The following is a 19,337-nucleotide window of genomic DNA, read 5'->3' on the forward strand; positions in this document are numbered from 1 at the left end:
ATTGTACACCGAACACGGAAGTAAACGTCTGATGAGACGTGAGGAGGAGGAGGGGGAGGGGGGGGAGGGGGGGGGGGGCTGAAATAGGGAAGAGTGAGATGCAGGAGGAGGAAAAACTCTACGAGGGGTTGGACGGGATAGGAGAGAGGACCGTGTAGGAGAACTGTCAAAATGCCCAAAAGGAGATCTGAATGCATCACATTGACACGGTAGCGCTTCGCTGTGCGCATCAAGTTCTTACTTAATCAATTTTTTTCCCCCCAAGTCTTTCGTGACATTTCACTATCGTCTTTCAACGTTCCCCTTATTCTCTTATTATCTCCGCGATCGCTGTTCACCCTCGCGACTCTCCATTGTTTTTCTATGGCTCTCCATTTGCCCCACTCTCCCAGCTTCACTGATCCGTTATAACATTTCCTTATTTTCGTTCTTGTTTATGTTTTAGTTCTTTGTTCTCTTGGCTGAATTTCCTTTCCTCAGTTTGAAAAATTCTGTCCGAAATTTTTCGGTAGTTTTTTTTTAATGAAACGGTAAATGCAAAACAATTTAGTTTTTACAATTCAGAAATATATAAATCTCTATTATACTTCATAATTATGCAAGTATAGTCTATTGCTCCTTGAGCAGCCCGAAAGAAAAATAAAAAGTTGCAAAATATCATCCTAACATCTAATTTATTTAGATATTCTATATAAATTTTAAAACTGCCAAGAGGAAATTCAAAACGAATTCTAAATATGTCTGCAACAATGCAAAAAACAGTAACTATACGCTGGCTAGCTATACAAATCTTCAAATGCACCTGAAGAGGAAAGAACCGGGCGGAAAAGGACCGCTTGCTTTTCGTACCTCGAGTTTTTGCTCCATGTTTAATGCCAACTCATTCGTATGACATTATTGCCAGACTCTTCAAATAATGCAGCTGATTCTTGGTGACGTCACACACGTAGGTTTCCCCCTCTAAAAACCAAGATGAGAGAGAGAGAGAGAGAGGAGAGAGAAGAGAGAGGAGAGAGAGAGAGGAGAGGAGAGAGAGAGAGAGAGAGAGAGAGAGAGAGAGACTGATAGCCAGCTGGGTACTACACTATGCTTTTCAGACATTATTTATATTGGGTTTGAAAGGAATGAAGGGGGGGCCCCTTGAAGTGCATTAAATCGTTCATATGGTTTTTATAGGAAGAAGGTGCTGCAACCGTGAAGGAGAGAGAGAGAGAGAGAGAGAGAGGAGAGAGAGAGAGAGAGAGAGAGAGAGAGAGAGAGAGAGAGATTTAAATAATCGTTTTTATTTTTACAGGATTATTACAGGCGTTAACAAATGGGAAAAATTTGGTTGCCGTCTCGGTGAGAGGTGTGCCTTAGCAACTACCAGTGCGCTTGGCAGTGGATATACAATAGATATACAGGTGCAACGAATATAAATAACAATCCAACAACAATCCAAAGCCTCTTCTGCCAAGGCATGAGACCAAAATTAAAAGGATAAGTATGGGATGGAGAAGTATTGGTAAACAAAATGAGATTATGAAATGTTAAATGCCACCTTCTCTAAAAAGAAAATATATGCTAAAAAAGAAAATATATGCTCTCTCTCTCTCTCTCTCTCCTCTCTCTCTCCCTCTCTCTCTCTCTCTCCTCTCCCTCTCTCTCTCCTCCTCTCTCTCTCCCTCCTCTCTCTCTCTCCTCTTTCTCTCTCTCTGTCTCTCTCTCCATACACGTCTCATCTCCATGTATCAGATTTTACTATACAGATTATTGAACAAGACAGTGTCTGAGCACAAACCCACCCAGAGCCAAAAGCAACAACGAGTTTTTAAGTTCCCAAAGGAAAGTCAACTCTGACTTCAGTGAACACAATGAAAAGCTTTCACCTTTCGAAGGAGAATTCCTTTGAAAAATGATTGAGGAAACCCCCAGAGGAACACTATAAGGCTTGAGGGATGCCTCAATCCTTAACTTCTCAAGCTCTTATTCCTAACGCCATAAATATCGTAAGACACAAATATTCATTGCAATATTCACGAATATTATTTTTATCATTGTGGCTATTGTTACTATGTCTTTGGCTGCTTGGGGGAAATGGATGCAAACTCAATTTACAGATACACGGTAAGAATGAAACTAAAGTAAAGCAAAAAATAGTTATTCAAGAAACGAGGGTAACTGCTCTCTAATTATAAAAAAAAAAAATTCATATATCAAAACAATAACCAGAGAATATAATATAATACATATACAGTATATATATATATATATATATATATATATATATATATATATATATATATGTGTATATATATGTATATATATGTATATATATATATATATATATATATATATATATATATATATAAATATATATATATATATATATATATATATTATATATATATATATATATATATATATATATATATTATATATATATATATAAATTAGTTATACAGCTTATAGCATTCTGTTTTTCCAACTAGGGTTGCAGCTTAGGAAATAGTAATAGTAATAATAATAATAATAATAATAATAATAATAATAAGACTAATAAAAAAAATAATAATAATAATAATAATATATGACAAACGAAAGTGAGTCTTACAAACAAATTCAGTGTGACAGGAAGGTTAGCTCTCCAGAAGAATACATCAAACCAATCTAAAGTTACTTAGATCTGTTGCCCAAAATCAAGCAAGCAAAAATGCCTATTTGCTAAAACAACATTAACTGAAACATTGGCAACTGTGAGGCCAAAACACCTTTTGCAACACACTGGCGTCAACAGTTAATAATAGTTGCCTAAATCTATTTCGTTGTCTTATTAAGTATCTGTGCGTTTGATCAGCATGTTTTCATGAGCATATTACAAATATACCGCATACTTGAAAAATACGCCACTATATGAATCATCACCCAGTCTCATTAGCAAACTTAAAAAAACGTAACATACTTAGGAAAAAAGTAAATTTCTTATAAAAAAGGGCATACGTTTAAGTATGTAGGAACACACACACTTCTAATGCAAGATCAAATTACTTTCACTTTAAGATTTCTTTGGATGTGAAATCAAGAAACATACATTCTTTTTTTTTTTTTTTTTTTTTTGGCATGAAGGAAACCTTACACGGGATAAATCCTTACAAGAGTAGTCTAAAATAAACATAACCTAAAGCGACACTAAAGGTGATTTTACACCGTCCTAAAACAAACGAAGGGGGAGAATATGAAGCGGTAGAAAATTATAAGTTTATAAAACATATGAAACATGGGAAACGCAATAAAAATATAAATAGAAACAATAATACATAATAAAAGTTTGCAGTCTAAAACACAAAATACAAAAATAAAAAGACCTAAAGGTAGAATAACAAAACAAAGTTAAAAACAAGAAAGAAGCGAAATAAATTCATTGAGAAATAAGGAAAAGGAAAATATGGCCATAACACTACACAGTTAAAAGATAATCCGAAAACCCACAAAAGACGAGAGTCATAAGCAAATAGCAGGAATAGAAAAAATAAGTAAAAAAAAAAATCAGACGAATTAACTGCAATCCTACAATTTGTGCAAAACACTATATACCGCAGGAGTTGTCATCTCATAACGGTTAAAAAGGAACATAATCTTGAATATCACTTCTTTTGTTTGCACATAAACAATCACTAGGTTTTTTTTTTTTATCATCACGCCCGTTTCAACGTAAACTAGAGGCGTATTAAGTAGAGCACATACCCCTTCCTTCGGCAGCCTATTTCTAGATCTTGACCTTGACCTTTATGTATTAATTGGAGTGGATTTCCATAAACTAGACTCAAATATGAACCAAGTTTGAAGTCTCTGCGACAAGGATGTTCAAACTTACGGCTGATTACGTGTACTGAACATTTTAGTTGAACGTGCCCTTGACATTTGACCTTGACCTTCCAAAATCTAATCTTTTCCAGCTTTATACATAACAGTTATCCCTGAAAGTTTCATTACTCTACGATTAAAATTGTGGTCAGGAAACTGTTCACAAACAAACAACACACAAACAAACAAGGGCGAAAACATAACCTCCTTCCAGCTTCGTTGGTGGAGGTAAATATATTTTTAGTCTCTAACTAAAGCCCTCAAATACTCTAGAGCAGCAATTCCTACGAAACGAAAAAAACGTAAAACTGGAAAGTTTTCCTTCTTTGGAAATATTTAGAAGACCGTGATAAACATTAAGAAACAATGGAATTATTCGATGCACACAACCAATGCTGTTCTCGGTTAAAGTTCAACCAAAAATCACATTATAAGATCCTTAATTAATTGAGTTGAATACAAAAATTAATTTGAAAAAACTAGGGGATCTAATCAGAATGTTTGCAATACTTTATATATAAATAATTCATATCCAACTAAACTTCCTGAAACCAGAGGATTGTGGTGGCCTATTGGATAGGTCTCTAGCTGCCGATCTGCCGGACAGGGGTTCGAGACCTGCTCAAGATAGATAGCTTCTTGTAAAGTCTACAAACCACGCCATCCTTGTGAGCTAGGGGGAGCGAGGGGTTGGGAGAGCCTATAGGTCTACCTACTGAGTCATCAGCAGCCATTGCCTGGCCCCTCCCTGTTCCTAGCTTGGGTGGAGAGGGGGCTTGGGCGCTAATCATATGAATATATGGTCAGTTTCTAAGGCATTGTTACTGTCCCTTGCTTCTGACATTCATGAGTGACCTTTAAACTTTTAAACTGGCAATGAAGTTGCCATGACAGATTCTTGGCAATAAGGATATTTTATTTTCAGTCGATACAGTAAGCGTTGTTGTTATACTACAGTAATGTATATGCTAGATTAACTGTAATTTTTATGAATCATCAAAACGATAATTCGCTATAAAATCAATCCGACGTATAAAATGATTTTTACTTATCAAATTTAATTTTTACGTTAAATCATGCTTATTTTCATCTTTTAGTAAATTGTTAAAACGCATTATTTTACGCTGTCAACCCCTATGATGAAAATATATATTCTTCTAGCTTGTAAGATACAACGTCATTTTATGAAACAACAAAACAAATACAGATTCACTTACAATTAAAATATCTGTAACACGTCTAAGGTAAACAATCCTATACAGAACGGACCAACCAAAATATACTATGCAGACCTTCCATATTTACAATCGCTTCCCTAAATAAACCATTAAATAAAACCCAATGTTTCTCCATCGAGAGAATAAAACAAACAACACACACTGTCTGGTACAGTCTAATCTAGTAAACTTCAAACACCCTAACAATTCCCTGATAAACTTCAAACACAAAAAATTCAGTATCTCTTTCACTTCTGTCTCTGTCAGCCCGTCGGTCCAAATGCTCAGGCAGTCTCTCGTCGCTTGTCTGCAAAAACTTGGGAAAGGAAGCAAGCACACAAGAATTATGAGGAGCAGGTGCAGGCACCGCAAGAGGAAGGAAGGAAGGAAGGTACAGCAGGAGGAGGGAAAGATTATCTAGTAGTAGTAGTAGTAGTAGTAGTAGTAGTAGTAGTAGTAGTAGTAGTAGGTACAGCAGGAGGAATGAGATTAGCGGGAACTAGTAGTAGTAGTAGTAGTAGTAGTGGTAAGATTTTTAAAAATCATCACAATTATTACATGATACAACTCAAAAAAATGTCTCCGAACTAAGGCAGCGAAAGTGGCTGAAAAATCCTGTATGTAAAAATAGTAGCCAAAGTAGTAATTCTTTAATTATTTCAACAGAGAAAAAAACTATAAAAATTAAGTATTGTTAGTTTTATTCCTACTAATATGGTTAGTAAATATTTCTACGTGTTACGCTAAAGTAGGATAATGAAAAATTCGCAGTAGCACCCAAAAATATTTCAATGCTGGAAGAAAAACATTAAATGAGTAATCTGAAGTAGCTGGGTATCTATATCCATGGACCCAACCAACTAAAAAAAAACTATCTTGTGCATAAATGAGATACTTATATGGTTTGAGTTCCGTAGATATGAATTAACAGATTTCAGCTTTTCTTCAATCTTAGTTTCTTACTTCCGGGATCTCTCTCTCTCTCTCTCTCTCTCTCTCCTCCTCTCTCTCCCTCTCTCCTCTCTCTCTCATCCCTCTCTCTCCCTCTCTCTCCGTTCATGGAAAAATTTGCTTGAGTTATTTCTTACGCTTCTGCAGTGTGATAAATGTATAACACCAAAGCCGAAAAGACCTTAAATAGTATAAACTTTTTAAAGTTTAAGTATGTGAATATGCCTTTGCGTGTGTGACTGAGACAGAAAGACAGAGCAGATGAGAGAAAGTTAGCATTTTAAAACACAGGTTAGACAACAACATCGAGGTAAACAAAACCATCAACTCTTTATGAAAACCACAACGAGGGAACGAGCCCCAGTGACGAGAAAGTTAAGCTTAAATTTTCTAGAAATTTGTAATAATTGATATCACATCAAGAAACCAGACAAACATAATCATAAAATGAATATATGCTCATGTAGGGACGTCATTCTAACAGTCCCACAAATCGGGAAGCTCATATACAAAATCACACACTTTATACAATTATATTTTCTGTATATATTTGCATATAGAACACATGTACAATAATACATTGAGGAAGAACATAAGCATATATACATGTGAATTCAAAGAATTCACATATAATTTCTATAGAAAGTAAGCGAATGTGCTAAGATATATCCAAAGACAATTTCATCCATATTGTGTAAAATAAAATGCCAATATATACGCATGTATATAGTGGCTAATATATATATATATATATATATATATATATATATATATATATATATACATAAATATATATATATATATATATATATATATATATATATATATGTACACGAAATCTAATCGAGGCCCTTTGCGTCAACAGGCGTGGGAGATGATATATATATCTATCTATCTATCTATATATATATATATATATATATATATATATATATATATATATATTTATATATATATATATATATATATATATATATATTATATATATATATATATATATATATATATATATATGCGCGAAATCTAACCGATGCCATTTGCGTCAATAGGCGTGGAAGATGATACACACACACACACACACACACACACACACACACACACACATATATATATATATATCATTCAACACAGAATTCTGAAAATCATCTACCTTTAATTATCACCATTCAGAAGAGACACATTACAGAAATAAAACGTATCAGTAGAGTCTTATAGCACTGCTGTTCAAGTTATGTGCTAAAGTAATCTATCTAACACGAACCTCTTCCTCGTATTACTCTCACTCTCTTTGCCCTCGTTGCATTCCTCTCTATCATCATCATCATCATTATCAATATATTATTATTATTATTATTATTATTATTATTATTATTACTTGCTAAGCTACAACCCTAGTTGGAAAAGTAGGATGCTATAAGCCCGGGGGCTCCAATGGGGAAAATAGCCCAGTGAGGAAAGGAAACTAGGAAAATAAAATATCTTAAAAAAAATATTCTAAGAAGAGTAACAACATTGACATAAATATTTCCTATATAAACTATGAAAACTTTAACAAAACAAGAAGAAGAGAAATAAGATAGAATTGTGTGCCCCAGTGTACCCTCAAGCAAGAGAATTCTTATCCAAGACGGTGGAAGACTATGGTATAGAGGCTATGGCACTAACCAAATACTATCTTTGTAGGCTTCAGTCCCGAGACTATTTCTCCCTAACTACTGATACACGAATAAACCAGCAAAGAAAATCAATTTAAATCTTCATTAGTGAACTAATCAGCAAAGATAAATCGTCATTTGTGAACCAATGATAAATACCATAAACTCGGATTTTTCTTCGTACAAATACCTATCTCTAAAGAAATTTTTTTTTTTAAAGCAAATTTTAACTTAAATGGCATATCCCCTTTCAACTACTTTTGGAGGACGGGAGAGTGGGGCTCAATACTACACAGTATTCTAGAAGTTTTATTCCACCAGAGGAATAATCTTCCTAATAGGGTAGTTGAATCGGTAAAACTTTAAAAGTTCAATCTTGCTGCAGATGTTTTTATGTTGAACAGGCTGACATAGGTCTTTTTATAGTTTATCTACGAAATATCTGTTTTGGTGTTGTTACTGTTTTTAAAATATTTTATTTCAATTGTTCATTACTTCTCATATAGTTTATTTATTTCCTTATTTCCTTTCCTCACTGGGCTACTTTTCCCTCTTGGAGCCCTTGGGCTTATACCATCTTTCTTTTCCAACTAGGGTTATAGCTTAGCTAGTAATAATAATAATAATAATAAATATAATAATAATAATAATAATAATAATAATAATAATAATATGAGAGTAACCTGAGTGGTGTGGAAGAGCAAAGCCAGTTGCCCGGCTAATAAGCGGAGGGTGGAAGTGTGAAGCTTATAGATGTAAAGAAGTTTATTGAAAAAAAAAAAAACAGATACAAAGAAAGTCTAAAGCTAAAGGAAATAGTTTATACAAGTAAAGAAGGAAATGAAAACACGGTACAAAAGGAAGACTGAAGACTGATAGGCCAAAATTGTTCAAGGTCAGAGACAAATCTATTAAAAAATTTTCAAGGAATACACAAAACTAGCAGATTGGTTACAATGAGAGAAATGCTTTCATTCAATTCAACTAATATATTTAGAGAATTTGTTTATTTCTTAACATAATAAACAAACTTAACACATTCTGCATTTCAAGCTCTTGGGTGAAAAGAAGATAATTGGCATCTCTCTAAGCTAAGGCTATATCCGAAGCGGATTACTGTCTACGTCTGGTGCATGCTTCAATAACTCAGAGAGAGAGAGAGAGAGAGAGAGAGAGAGAGAGAGAGAGCGAGCAGAGCTCCCTCCGTTGCCAGGTATGCTAAATATGTAAGCGCATATAATAGATCTGCTTGACTACCCAGACGTTTGCACTGTCAAGCGATGGCTCCCTCTCTCTCTCTCTCTCTCTCTCTCTCTCTCTCTCGCTCTCGGGTCTCATATGCCAAGTGACTAAGACTCCTCTTGACAATGGGAGGAAAATATAACGGTTTGGAAACAAGACTAAAATATATATTAGAAACAACACTATAAAGGAAACATTAAAGAAACAGGACTTGGATGTAAAGGTAAGCAAAATAGAACTAAGATTTGACAGATATTAAAAAGATTGAAATGGAAAAAAAAGAAACTTTTAAAACTTAAAATGGAAGAAACAATTTTGAAATGTAATAAAAAAAAAGAAAAACAGCACTAGAAAGAGAAACAGTACTATAAAGGAAACATGTAAGAAACAGGACTTGAATGTAAAGGTATGCTAAATAGAACTAAGATTTGACAGATATTAAAAAGATTGAAATGGAAAAAAAAAAATAGAAATTTTAGAACTTAAAATGGAAGAAACAATTTTGAAATGTAATAAAAAACAGCACTAGAAAGAGAAACAGTACTATAAAGGAAACATGTGAGAAACAGGACTTGAATGTAAAGGTATGTTGAATAGAGCTAAGATTTGACAGATATTAAAAAGATTGAAATGGGAAAAAATTAGAAACTGTTTTAGAACTTGACATAAAAGAAACAGTTTAGAAATGCACAAAAAAAGAAACGACATTGAAATGCATCAAACGAAAAACAAGGCTAAAATGTATACAATTAGATCCTCGGTTAAAACATATTTAATTTGAAACAGAATAGAACATAATCAAGAGGAAAATAACAAGACTGAAATTAACAAAACTGAGAATGGTATTAAAACGTAATATGTAAGAAACAATACTGACCGTGCATTATAAGAATCAGATCTGAAATGTACCAGCACAACCAAAACTGATATTTCGCTTTCTATGACGTAAAATGATTAAAAGTCAAAATAAAGATTTCCCATTTCCTCCCTGGTAATTTGATAACATGGTCTCTCAAAATAAAACATCGAGTTAATTCTTTGAATTCTTTACACTGAAAACTATTAAATTTTAGCAGGGACAAAATGAAAATAGTCTCCACTGGTTTGCTGTGGCCTTATTGGTAACGTCTCTGCATGGTGATCGCCAGACGGGGGTTCGAGTTCCGCTCGAACCCGTTAGTTCCTTTAGTGTCTGCACCCTCACCATCTTTGTGAGCTAAGGATAGGGGGTTTGGGGTAGCCTATAAATCATTAGCAGCCATTACCTGGCCCTCACTGATCCTAGCTTGGGTGGAGAGGGTATTGGACGCTTGCTAGGGCAATGTCACTGTCCCTTGCCTCTGCCATTCATGAGCGGAATTTAAACCTTTAAACCCTGACTCGTACCCATACACAGAAAGCAGGTGTCTGATAAAGGGGACAATATAAATAAATAAATAAATATATAATATATATATATGTGTATATATATATATATATATATATGTATATACTGCATATATGTATATATGTATATATAATGTATATATATATATGTATGTATATATATATATATATATATATGCTAGATTTAGGAAAAATCACAAAGTCCGCCATTGTACGAAGAGAGAGAGAGAGAGAGAGAGAGAGAGAGAGAGAGAGAGAGAAATATGAAGTGCAGGGGCTTTTTAAAAAAGCAATATACCTTGAAGTGTAAGCTCTGTTGTAAATCAAAACGCCCCCAAATGTTAAAGGGATCTCAAGTGTTACTTTGAACAGCAAAAAAAAAAAAAAAAAAAAAATATACTTAAGAAAAGTCTTCATGTTTGGCACGCACCGAGGTCAAGCTGTTAAAGCAATGGTAGCGGAAATACCTATGAAAGGTGAGGAAGAGGAAAACTCTTTCTAGAAAGCTAAAATATATCATTACTTCAGAATGCAATGAAAAAAAATTGGGACGAAATTTCAAATTGCAATAAAAAGGCATATTTCATCGAAGTACCAGAACGATTGTAATATAAAACTGCATTTAGAAAATATACTTGAAATCCTATTTTGATGGTAATGTAAATATACTTAAGAAAAACAATTCCAAAAAAGAAAAGAAAAAAATACAATTCACTCTATACACTGTTTTCTTCTAAGAACAAAAAGGAACAAACCAGTCAACATTAATAACAGATAAACATCATTACAAATTAAAAGTATGTTTCAAACAAATGAAGGAAAAACTATAATCAGAATTAAAAGTTCCATTACAAACTCTCTCTCGTTCGCTCCCTAACTCTCCTTAATAAAGAAAAAAAAAACGTATATACAGTATGTCCTCAAAATACCTCTTCCTCTATCAGGGCAAAATCGGAATAAAGTTTAAGTGTTGACAGTGAAAAGGTAAAGTAAAAGAATTGAAAGATAAAAGCTATCCCACTTTCTTTAAAGGAATACTGACACTTACAGTACATCTGCACAGACAATTGGTGCCAGCCTTAGCAGCGACACGTGAAATGTACCCCAAATTAACTGCTCGGGTATATATATATAAAAAAAAAAAAAAAAAAAAAAAAAAACACTTGTTTCCTACAATTTTTTAATTATTTGCTTGGCTAATCTACCTTTAAAATTACCTTCTATTTTAATGATTATGTCCTTGAACAGTGTTTTCTTAATTATCATTATGTAAACAAATATCTAAATGTTTCCTACTTATCAAAGATTTATTAAAATTTACATCAAAATAATCATCATTCTATTGCATATAATTACCTGTGTATGTGATTGGCACATGATAGCAAACAATGAAATACAAAAAGTAAAATCAACAATCTTGATACAGAACTTCATGTTCTATAAAAAAAAAACGATTCAATTACAAAATGCATAAAATAATTGCTTTTCACTTGGTGAACTCAATTACCTCTTCCATGTGTCCTTACCTTGTGTTTCTTCCTCTTTGTCAAACACTTGATACTCTTTAGGCTCTGTGATAGTCCATATGCAAGCATGCAAAGAAGCAAAGATAGAGTTATTAATAGTTTCAAGTAGGTATTTATATAAAAAATCTTACAGTTGGGCTCTTCATTTTCAATTATACCGGACGTTTTAAATGAAATACGTCTATTTTGTGATAAAATCATATTATTCAGCAAATTTACGAAAAATATAAACTACTTTAAAACCTCCATTTGATTTACAGTATGGTTGACTTACTAAGGTGTAGACTATGAAAAGTCTACGGCAGATTCACTCCAGTATTTATCTCCGAAAATAGAGAAATAAGTAAATAAAAAAAGATAGATATACTGTACACGCACACACACACACATATATATACAGTATATATATGTATATATAGATAGATATATATATACATATATATATATATATATATAAATACATACATACATATACATACATCTACACCTTTATATAATATCTATATATACATTGCGTAGAACTCTCTCTCTCTCTCTCTCTCTCTCTCTCTCTCTATATATATATATATATATATACATACATACATACATACATACATATACATCTATATATAATATCGATATATACATTGCATAGAACTATATATATATATGTATATATATATATATATATATACATTGCATAGAACTTTAATATCTATCTATCTATCTATCTATATATATATATATATATGTATGTATATATATACATACATATACATCTTTATATATATACATTGCATAGTACTATAATATATATATATATATATATATGTATGTATATTTATGTACATTATATATAGATACATACATATATACATGGCAATATAATATATATATATATATATATATATGTATATACACACACATAAACAGTTTTAAATTATCTGCCTTCTGTGCAGCACATTATAAGCACACAAGCCATTTCAATACTAACATCGTTCCCATTTTCCCACCATCCAACAACATACTTATGAAATCAAGCAATTCTTTGTTACCTCAGTATCGACAAAAATTCAGCCAGAAAAAAGTCTGGTGAATATTAAAATTACTGTATCACAAAAAGCTTCCTCTCCAAATATATGCTATCAATAATAATTATTCCATTACACATTGGTTTTATATATTGGTAAAAGATTATACAATCTGAAAGTTACATCTAGTAAGAACAAGATTAATTTTTTTTTAATAAGGTGACGTTATTACTGACATGATTAATTTAGAAAATTTCTAATTATTTTTACAGCACATTTTGTAAATTTGCAAAGCTAGCGTCAGTAAAACAGAATGCGTTTCATGTAAACCAAAGGGGGGATACGTTGACTTCTTTCTCTTTGGCATGCGTCTTCCGACAATGTTCATTTGTTACGGTAAAAATAAAACGTAAACTTTCCTTGATATGACAAGAAAAACAGTCCTCTTTGAAATGCCGGCATAACACAAAGTCGTGTATATTAAAATTGCAGAAAACTCATATGAATATGTGAATAAGTAAAGCTATAGCTGTGTGAGTATACATACACACACACACATATACATATATATATATATATATATATAATATATATATATATATAAATATATATATATACATATATATATATGTATATATACATATATATATATATATATATATACAGTATATATATATATATATATATATACTTGCATGTATAAACATATATCCTTTTCTAAGTGGAGCTACTCTGACGTGGTGAAAGGGTTTGTATATTGCCATGATTAGCAAAGCTATAATAATCAGGGCCACCCACAATAGATTGGTTTGTTGTGAGCAATCAGATTAAAGTTTCTCAACATCACCAATCCCCAGTGACGAGCGTGGTGATGAAAATGACCAAACCCAAGACATACCTTGAAGACATATCTGAGACCTATGTTCTGCAGTAGACTAGAAACGGTTACATTTGTTGTTGTTGTGTGCGTGTGCATGTATTTATATATATATATATATATGTATATATATATATACACACGTATATATATATATACACACACACACAAACACACACACATATATATATATATATATATATTTAGTATCAGTATGTCCGGTGATTAAGTGAAAAGCATCCGTTATCAAGGAAAATGTATATGCAAATTGGAACCGATACCCTTTGAGGTGATCTGGTCATGAGGAGAGAATATGAAACGGACGGAATGAGGAAAAGCCGTACAATTTGATACCAAAAAAAGGGAGGGAAAGACTGAAAAGAAATTTTACAGAGGGCGGGAAATTCATCAGAGAAATTTCTTGCATGGGTGGTAAATGACAGATATTTATTTTCGCCGAAGAAATGCTTGCACATAAAAATATCTGATACCCATATGTATTTCGAAAAGGTAATTGGACAAATTTATACGATATAAATTTTTCTGTAAACGTTCGCAGAAGAAAAAAAATAATATCATCTAGACATCAATAGGCAAATTTGATTTGAAAATAGGATATATATGAAATAAAACATATAAAAGACACTTTTTTTTCCTGAAAATATTGTGTGATATGCCAAGTTTCATTAAAAATACAATTTAATAATTTACATAAATCTTCTTTTAAACATTACACAAAGACGCAAACAGAACCTGTAATAAAATTACCTAAAAGATAAAAATAAACTCTAAGTAGAGTAAAAGTAAAATTGAAATAAATCAGATCCTCAAAATATATCAACTATACCAAAGTTGAAATTCATGATTGTAGTTTTACCCGACCACTCGCAAATGAGTCAACACGTTTATAAAGATTTTTACATAAATGTATAATTGAATAGACTAGAATAAAGAGCGAATCCATATATAAGATAACAGTTACAGCATGAGCATGTTCTCATCTAAAAAGAAAAAAATAGCATTTTCATAAGAAACATCATCTAATATCGCTCTATACAAATGGCTAAAGTGAAGATCGCCATCGTAAAACAATACCTTTTGGATTAGCAATTATTTTAGCGGTCTACAAACAGGCAATCGTCCTTATAGTACGTAGTGATTATCTATAAAATATTGATAAGATGTTGATCAGTAACAAAAATACTACTAATAAATAAAAAAATACAACGCTTCCACTGACCGTTTTATGATATATAACTCTCTGAATCCAAGTGGTGTCGGAAATGCTGCCTTGAACCTTATTGGTATATGGGCGTGCCAGTGTGCTCATCTTGTTGAGCACAGCGGCAGCCCTTGTTGACTTGGAGTTGATAAGGACTTTGAGAGCAGACACAACGTTTATGGCATTGGCATAAACATTTGCAGTTCTCCGGCTGACTCTCCCAGGTGAATCGCCTCCTCCTGACTTCTTGTGGCGAAGTTCACGGGTCAAAGAAGCATACCTGGGGTCGTTCTCGTCGTCAAGTGCTATGACAAACTCATCTTGAGAATAGTCGGGAATGTCGGCATATATTGTTTCGGCATTATCCTCATTGTCGTCCACGTAACGTAGTTCGTCCATACTGATCGAGGTAGGAACCAGAGCCTTCTCTGCCTCCAGCACGTCAGTCTCATCAGCTTCTTCCACTCGTCGAAGATTTTGGGGGATGTCATAGGTGGACAGAAGTTTAGCCAAAACTTCTTTCTTTGATTCGTCAGTGGTTACAGATGCACTAGATCCAATTCTACGACTAACGGCTTCCAGTTCATGAGCCAATTCTTCAACAAGCTGACTTAATTTTGCACGACCTGTTGACTCTGTATCCGAGCTTTCAACTAAAGAAGTTTCTGAGGCAACCAAAGGACGAGGGTCTGGCGATGCTACAGTCTGTGGCAATTCACCAAGCTTTTCAATTACTCGTATTTCTGATGTCTGCGTGACTGACTTTGTCATGGAATAGCCCGATGTAGACATAGTGGTCTTGGAGGATGCTGATGGCCAAACAAGTGTAGAAGGCGAAACTGGTGATATGGGTGAAGAAGGAGATAGAGGTGAAGCCCCATCGATTACTGTAGGGGCCGCATAACCTGGGTTATTAATGGTGATCACTGCTGGCTTGCTTGGTTGAGTTTGTGAAATTTCCGAGGCCCGCACTGTTACTTTGCCATAACAATCTGCTGTGGAAGCAGAAATAGCCACGGTAGTAGGAGGACACCCAGTAATAAAGCTCTCACGTTTCTGCAAAGCTTCTTCCCGAGGAGTAAGGGGGAGAGGTTTCGCATATATGGGTTCCTTGGGTTTCGTTTTACTGTAAGTGGGATCTTTTGAATCCTTGCTGGACAATTTGGCAATTTTGCGAACCTTGCTGTATATTGGCTCCTTAGGCAATGTATTGCATTTAGTATCTCTGGTATGAAAATCATCTGAGTTAGATCTGAGACTGGAAAAGGGACCAAGTGTGCCATACTTAGAAACTGAAATTACTTCTTCTCCAGCTCCAGGGCTGACTGGACTGGTAGGACTTGAAGGATATGAAAACCCTTGTAAGATACTAGAACCTGGACTCATGGGACTTTGAGGGATAAACGGGGCATGGGGGTCCCTAGGATTGACTGTGGTATATTTTGGTTCAGGTTTAACTACTCCAGAAGTACTGGAATTGTTTTTGGCAGCACTAGGCTCAATAGGCTGAAAGCTTGTTTCAATACTTAGCTTTGGTTTAACTTTAGCATATATAGGTTCTTTTGATGGATCCTTTTTCTTAATAATTCTGCTATAAATACTCTCCCTCTTTGAAGATGTAGCGGGTTTGGTTTCTTGATTAGAAACCTGGGACCCAACCACCGTATTTTCAGATGTAGAAACACTAGAAGTAATTTTAGTCGATATAGTTTCAGATGACATTTTGGTACCAACCTCAGTAGTTTGTTGTCCCGCTGATGATGACATTAAAGTGGAACATGTAGATGTTGCTGTAACTGCTGCTTCACTTGAATGTGCTATTAACATTTTAAAATTTTCCGTTTGCCCTTCCAGAGGAACAGCAGGAAAAGAAAATCGATTAGTTTCCTTATGCTCAGGAGTTACAGGAATAAAAGCAGATCTCCTCTTTTCAGTAGTTTCTGAGAGTAAAGAAGTAAATGTTGATTTTGAACCGTCACCTTTTTCTGATAACATGATATCCGAGTCTGAAAAGTAACCCGAAGTCAGACTTTCAGCCCTGCAGGTTGAGGCTATACTGAGAGTTGTAGCGGAACTCTCAACAGCCTTCCGTAATACAACCTTACTAATCTCTGCAGGTGTTTCATCTGCTGATAAAACAAGCGTCTCATCACTGGTGTTAAGCAAAGTCGAATCATGAGAAGGCATCTCGCTTTCATCGGATGTGTCCAGCAAAGGCAACTTATCACTTACATTAACTAAATTTTCATCATCCTTCTTCAAACGCTTATTTCGAACATCATCAGTATTATCTGTTATTTTCTCTACCTCTTTCATGACTTCATCCATCAAACTTGTACTTCCAATGTTCGTTGGTGTGCTTTTAAGCTGCTTATCACCAAGATTAGGAGCCAGTGTGGCTTCCCTTGGACTTGCAGGCATGTCACCACTCTCCATCTCGATTATCTCTTTCGTTATGGTGTCCTGTGTTGTATCAAGATCAACAGTCCCTGAAGCTGCACAAGCAGCTGCTTCACCCACTGCACCATCCACCCAGTCTAGGCATGCACTGTCTAAAGTATCTGCTTCGCAATAGCTACTAGGCCGAGAACCAGGTGCCAAGCTTAATTCAGTGGCACTGGTTGGGCGGGAAGATGGGGGTTTTATCCAATCTTAGAGTGCCAGGGATATCGCTCTCTGAGAAGGGGGCATTACCTAATGGCATACTCTTCCTCTGCTGAGATTTCGATCTTCGAGAGGTTGACAGTTTATCAACAGACATACTAAGTCTGTGTTTGAAATTTCGAATTTTATCCATAATGCTTTAGTCCCCAGACCTAACATAAAACGTAAATGTAAACACAGCTCATGTAAGTTAAAACACAATGCACAAAGCTTTAGAGCAGTTTTTATTTTAGCCCTGTAATTTCCAAAAGGGCCATTTGATGTCCAAGAGTCAGTCATAACCCAATATGTCACACACACCAACGTCTACATAGTAATATGAACAACAACAAATCTAATAATCACCAATGCAAAGTCGTATTCCTTAAATGTGATATAAATCGAACTTTTAACTGAGCTGGTTAATTTTGTCCTTGTCCACATATGAGTATTGCATATTCTTCGCAAATCTTCCTATTCTCGTCGAACGGTCTCAGTAGTTACAGTATATGAACGGCAGCCGAAGTGACGTAGAAAAACTGAGTTTATGACTGCTGGGTCATATTACAACACTTCCTACTCCTGGCTGGACGACATAATCCCTCTCGCATTCCCCAAAGCCGAGAGTAAATTGAATTAACAGAAGATGAAGACCTACAGTAAGAGGATTCAAAAGAGCGAGGGAGAGAGAGAAAGAGAGAGAGAGAGATCGAATACTCCTCCCCTCGCTCGATACTCCTATAGCAGGTACTTCAAACACGAGGGGAAACACGAGACATGAATAGGATTGTCACTTCAAACATGACTCACTTTTAACGGCCTTTCTTTTAAAGCGGAATGAACTTCCCAATCTCTTTTTAAAATCTTCCAGACGTTCGATTTTTCACAATCCAATCAGCAGCTGGGCATTCCTTTTCCACAAGGACTAAAGACTGACACTTCGTTTCTTCATCATCAGCGAAGCCGTGCAACCATAATGATTCTGCCATTCACAGAAAGTTCAAAATTAGCGATTACAGCAATACATTACTGTATAATTGAGTAACCATCCCTCTTCCGACCCCTAGTGTCTTCTCCACAACTGTATTTTCTACAGAAGGCACCGAAAATGGGGAAAGGAGGGGTGGGGAGGGTCAGGGACTGCGAAGAAAATCGGCGAGAGTTTCGAATGTTCGACCGATTCGCGCACTGGCCTTTCGCACTCCAGCAGAACCCGGTAACTAAAACTTCTTCAGCGCCCGTTTGCCCTCCTCTATCCCTAATCTCATGGCGGTGTCCCGGTGCCAGACTCAAGAGATGCCAAAGCTATGGGGGAAGAAGCCGCCCTGCCAGGCGCATAAGGAAGACGGTGCCAAGGTGGGCGGAAAAACACTCTACTATTGTCAGTTTAGGTCAAAATTACTAATACTCATGAGATTGATATTCGTCATATTATGCAAAGACTTAACATGACGACCATCTTTGTGTGTGAGAGAGAGAGAGAGAGAGAGAGAGAGAGAGAGAGATGAGAGAGAGAGAGGAGAGGAGAGAGAGAGAGAGAGAGAGAGGATGAGAGAGAGAGAGAGAGAGCAAAACCCATATCATTATAGAAATTTGTATTGACAAAAATTGTAAATTTCGGATATCACGAAATTATCTATTTATATACAATAGAAAAAAAAAAACTAACACATTGAGACAGAAACAATCATATTCGGAACTGATATAATTCCCAGAACCTATAAACCAGCATTTGGGAATACGAAGATCTAATGGGAGTAAA

General features: G+C 34.7%; 1 protein-coding gene across 1 annotated transcript in view; it reads right to left on the reverse strand.

Moving 5' to 3' along the window:
* Nucleotides 1-18,780, reverse strand: part of Nost (Nostrin) — a 139,576-nt gene extending 120,796 nt beyond the window's left edge. The window contains 2 exon segments of the mRNA XM_068381987.1: nucleotides 14,951-17,566; nucleotides 17,568-18,780. Of these exon segments, the coding sequence (XP_068238088.1) occupies nucleotides 14,951-17,566; nucleotides 17,568-17,729 (2,778 nt within the window). The 5' untranslated portion in view covers nucleotides 17,730-18,780.
* Between the last annotated feature and the right edge of the window lie 557 nt (nucleotides 18,781-19,337).

Source organism: Palaemon carinicauda, chromosome 10 (assembly GCF_036898095.1).
Source record: "Palaemon carinicauda isolate YSFRI2023 chromosome 10, ASM3689809v2, whole genome shotgun sequence".
Classification (NCBI taxonomy): domain Eukaryota; kingdom Metazoa; phylum Arthropoda; class Malacostraca; order Decapoda; family Palaemonidae; genus Palaemon; species Palaemon carinicauda.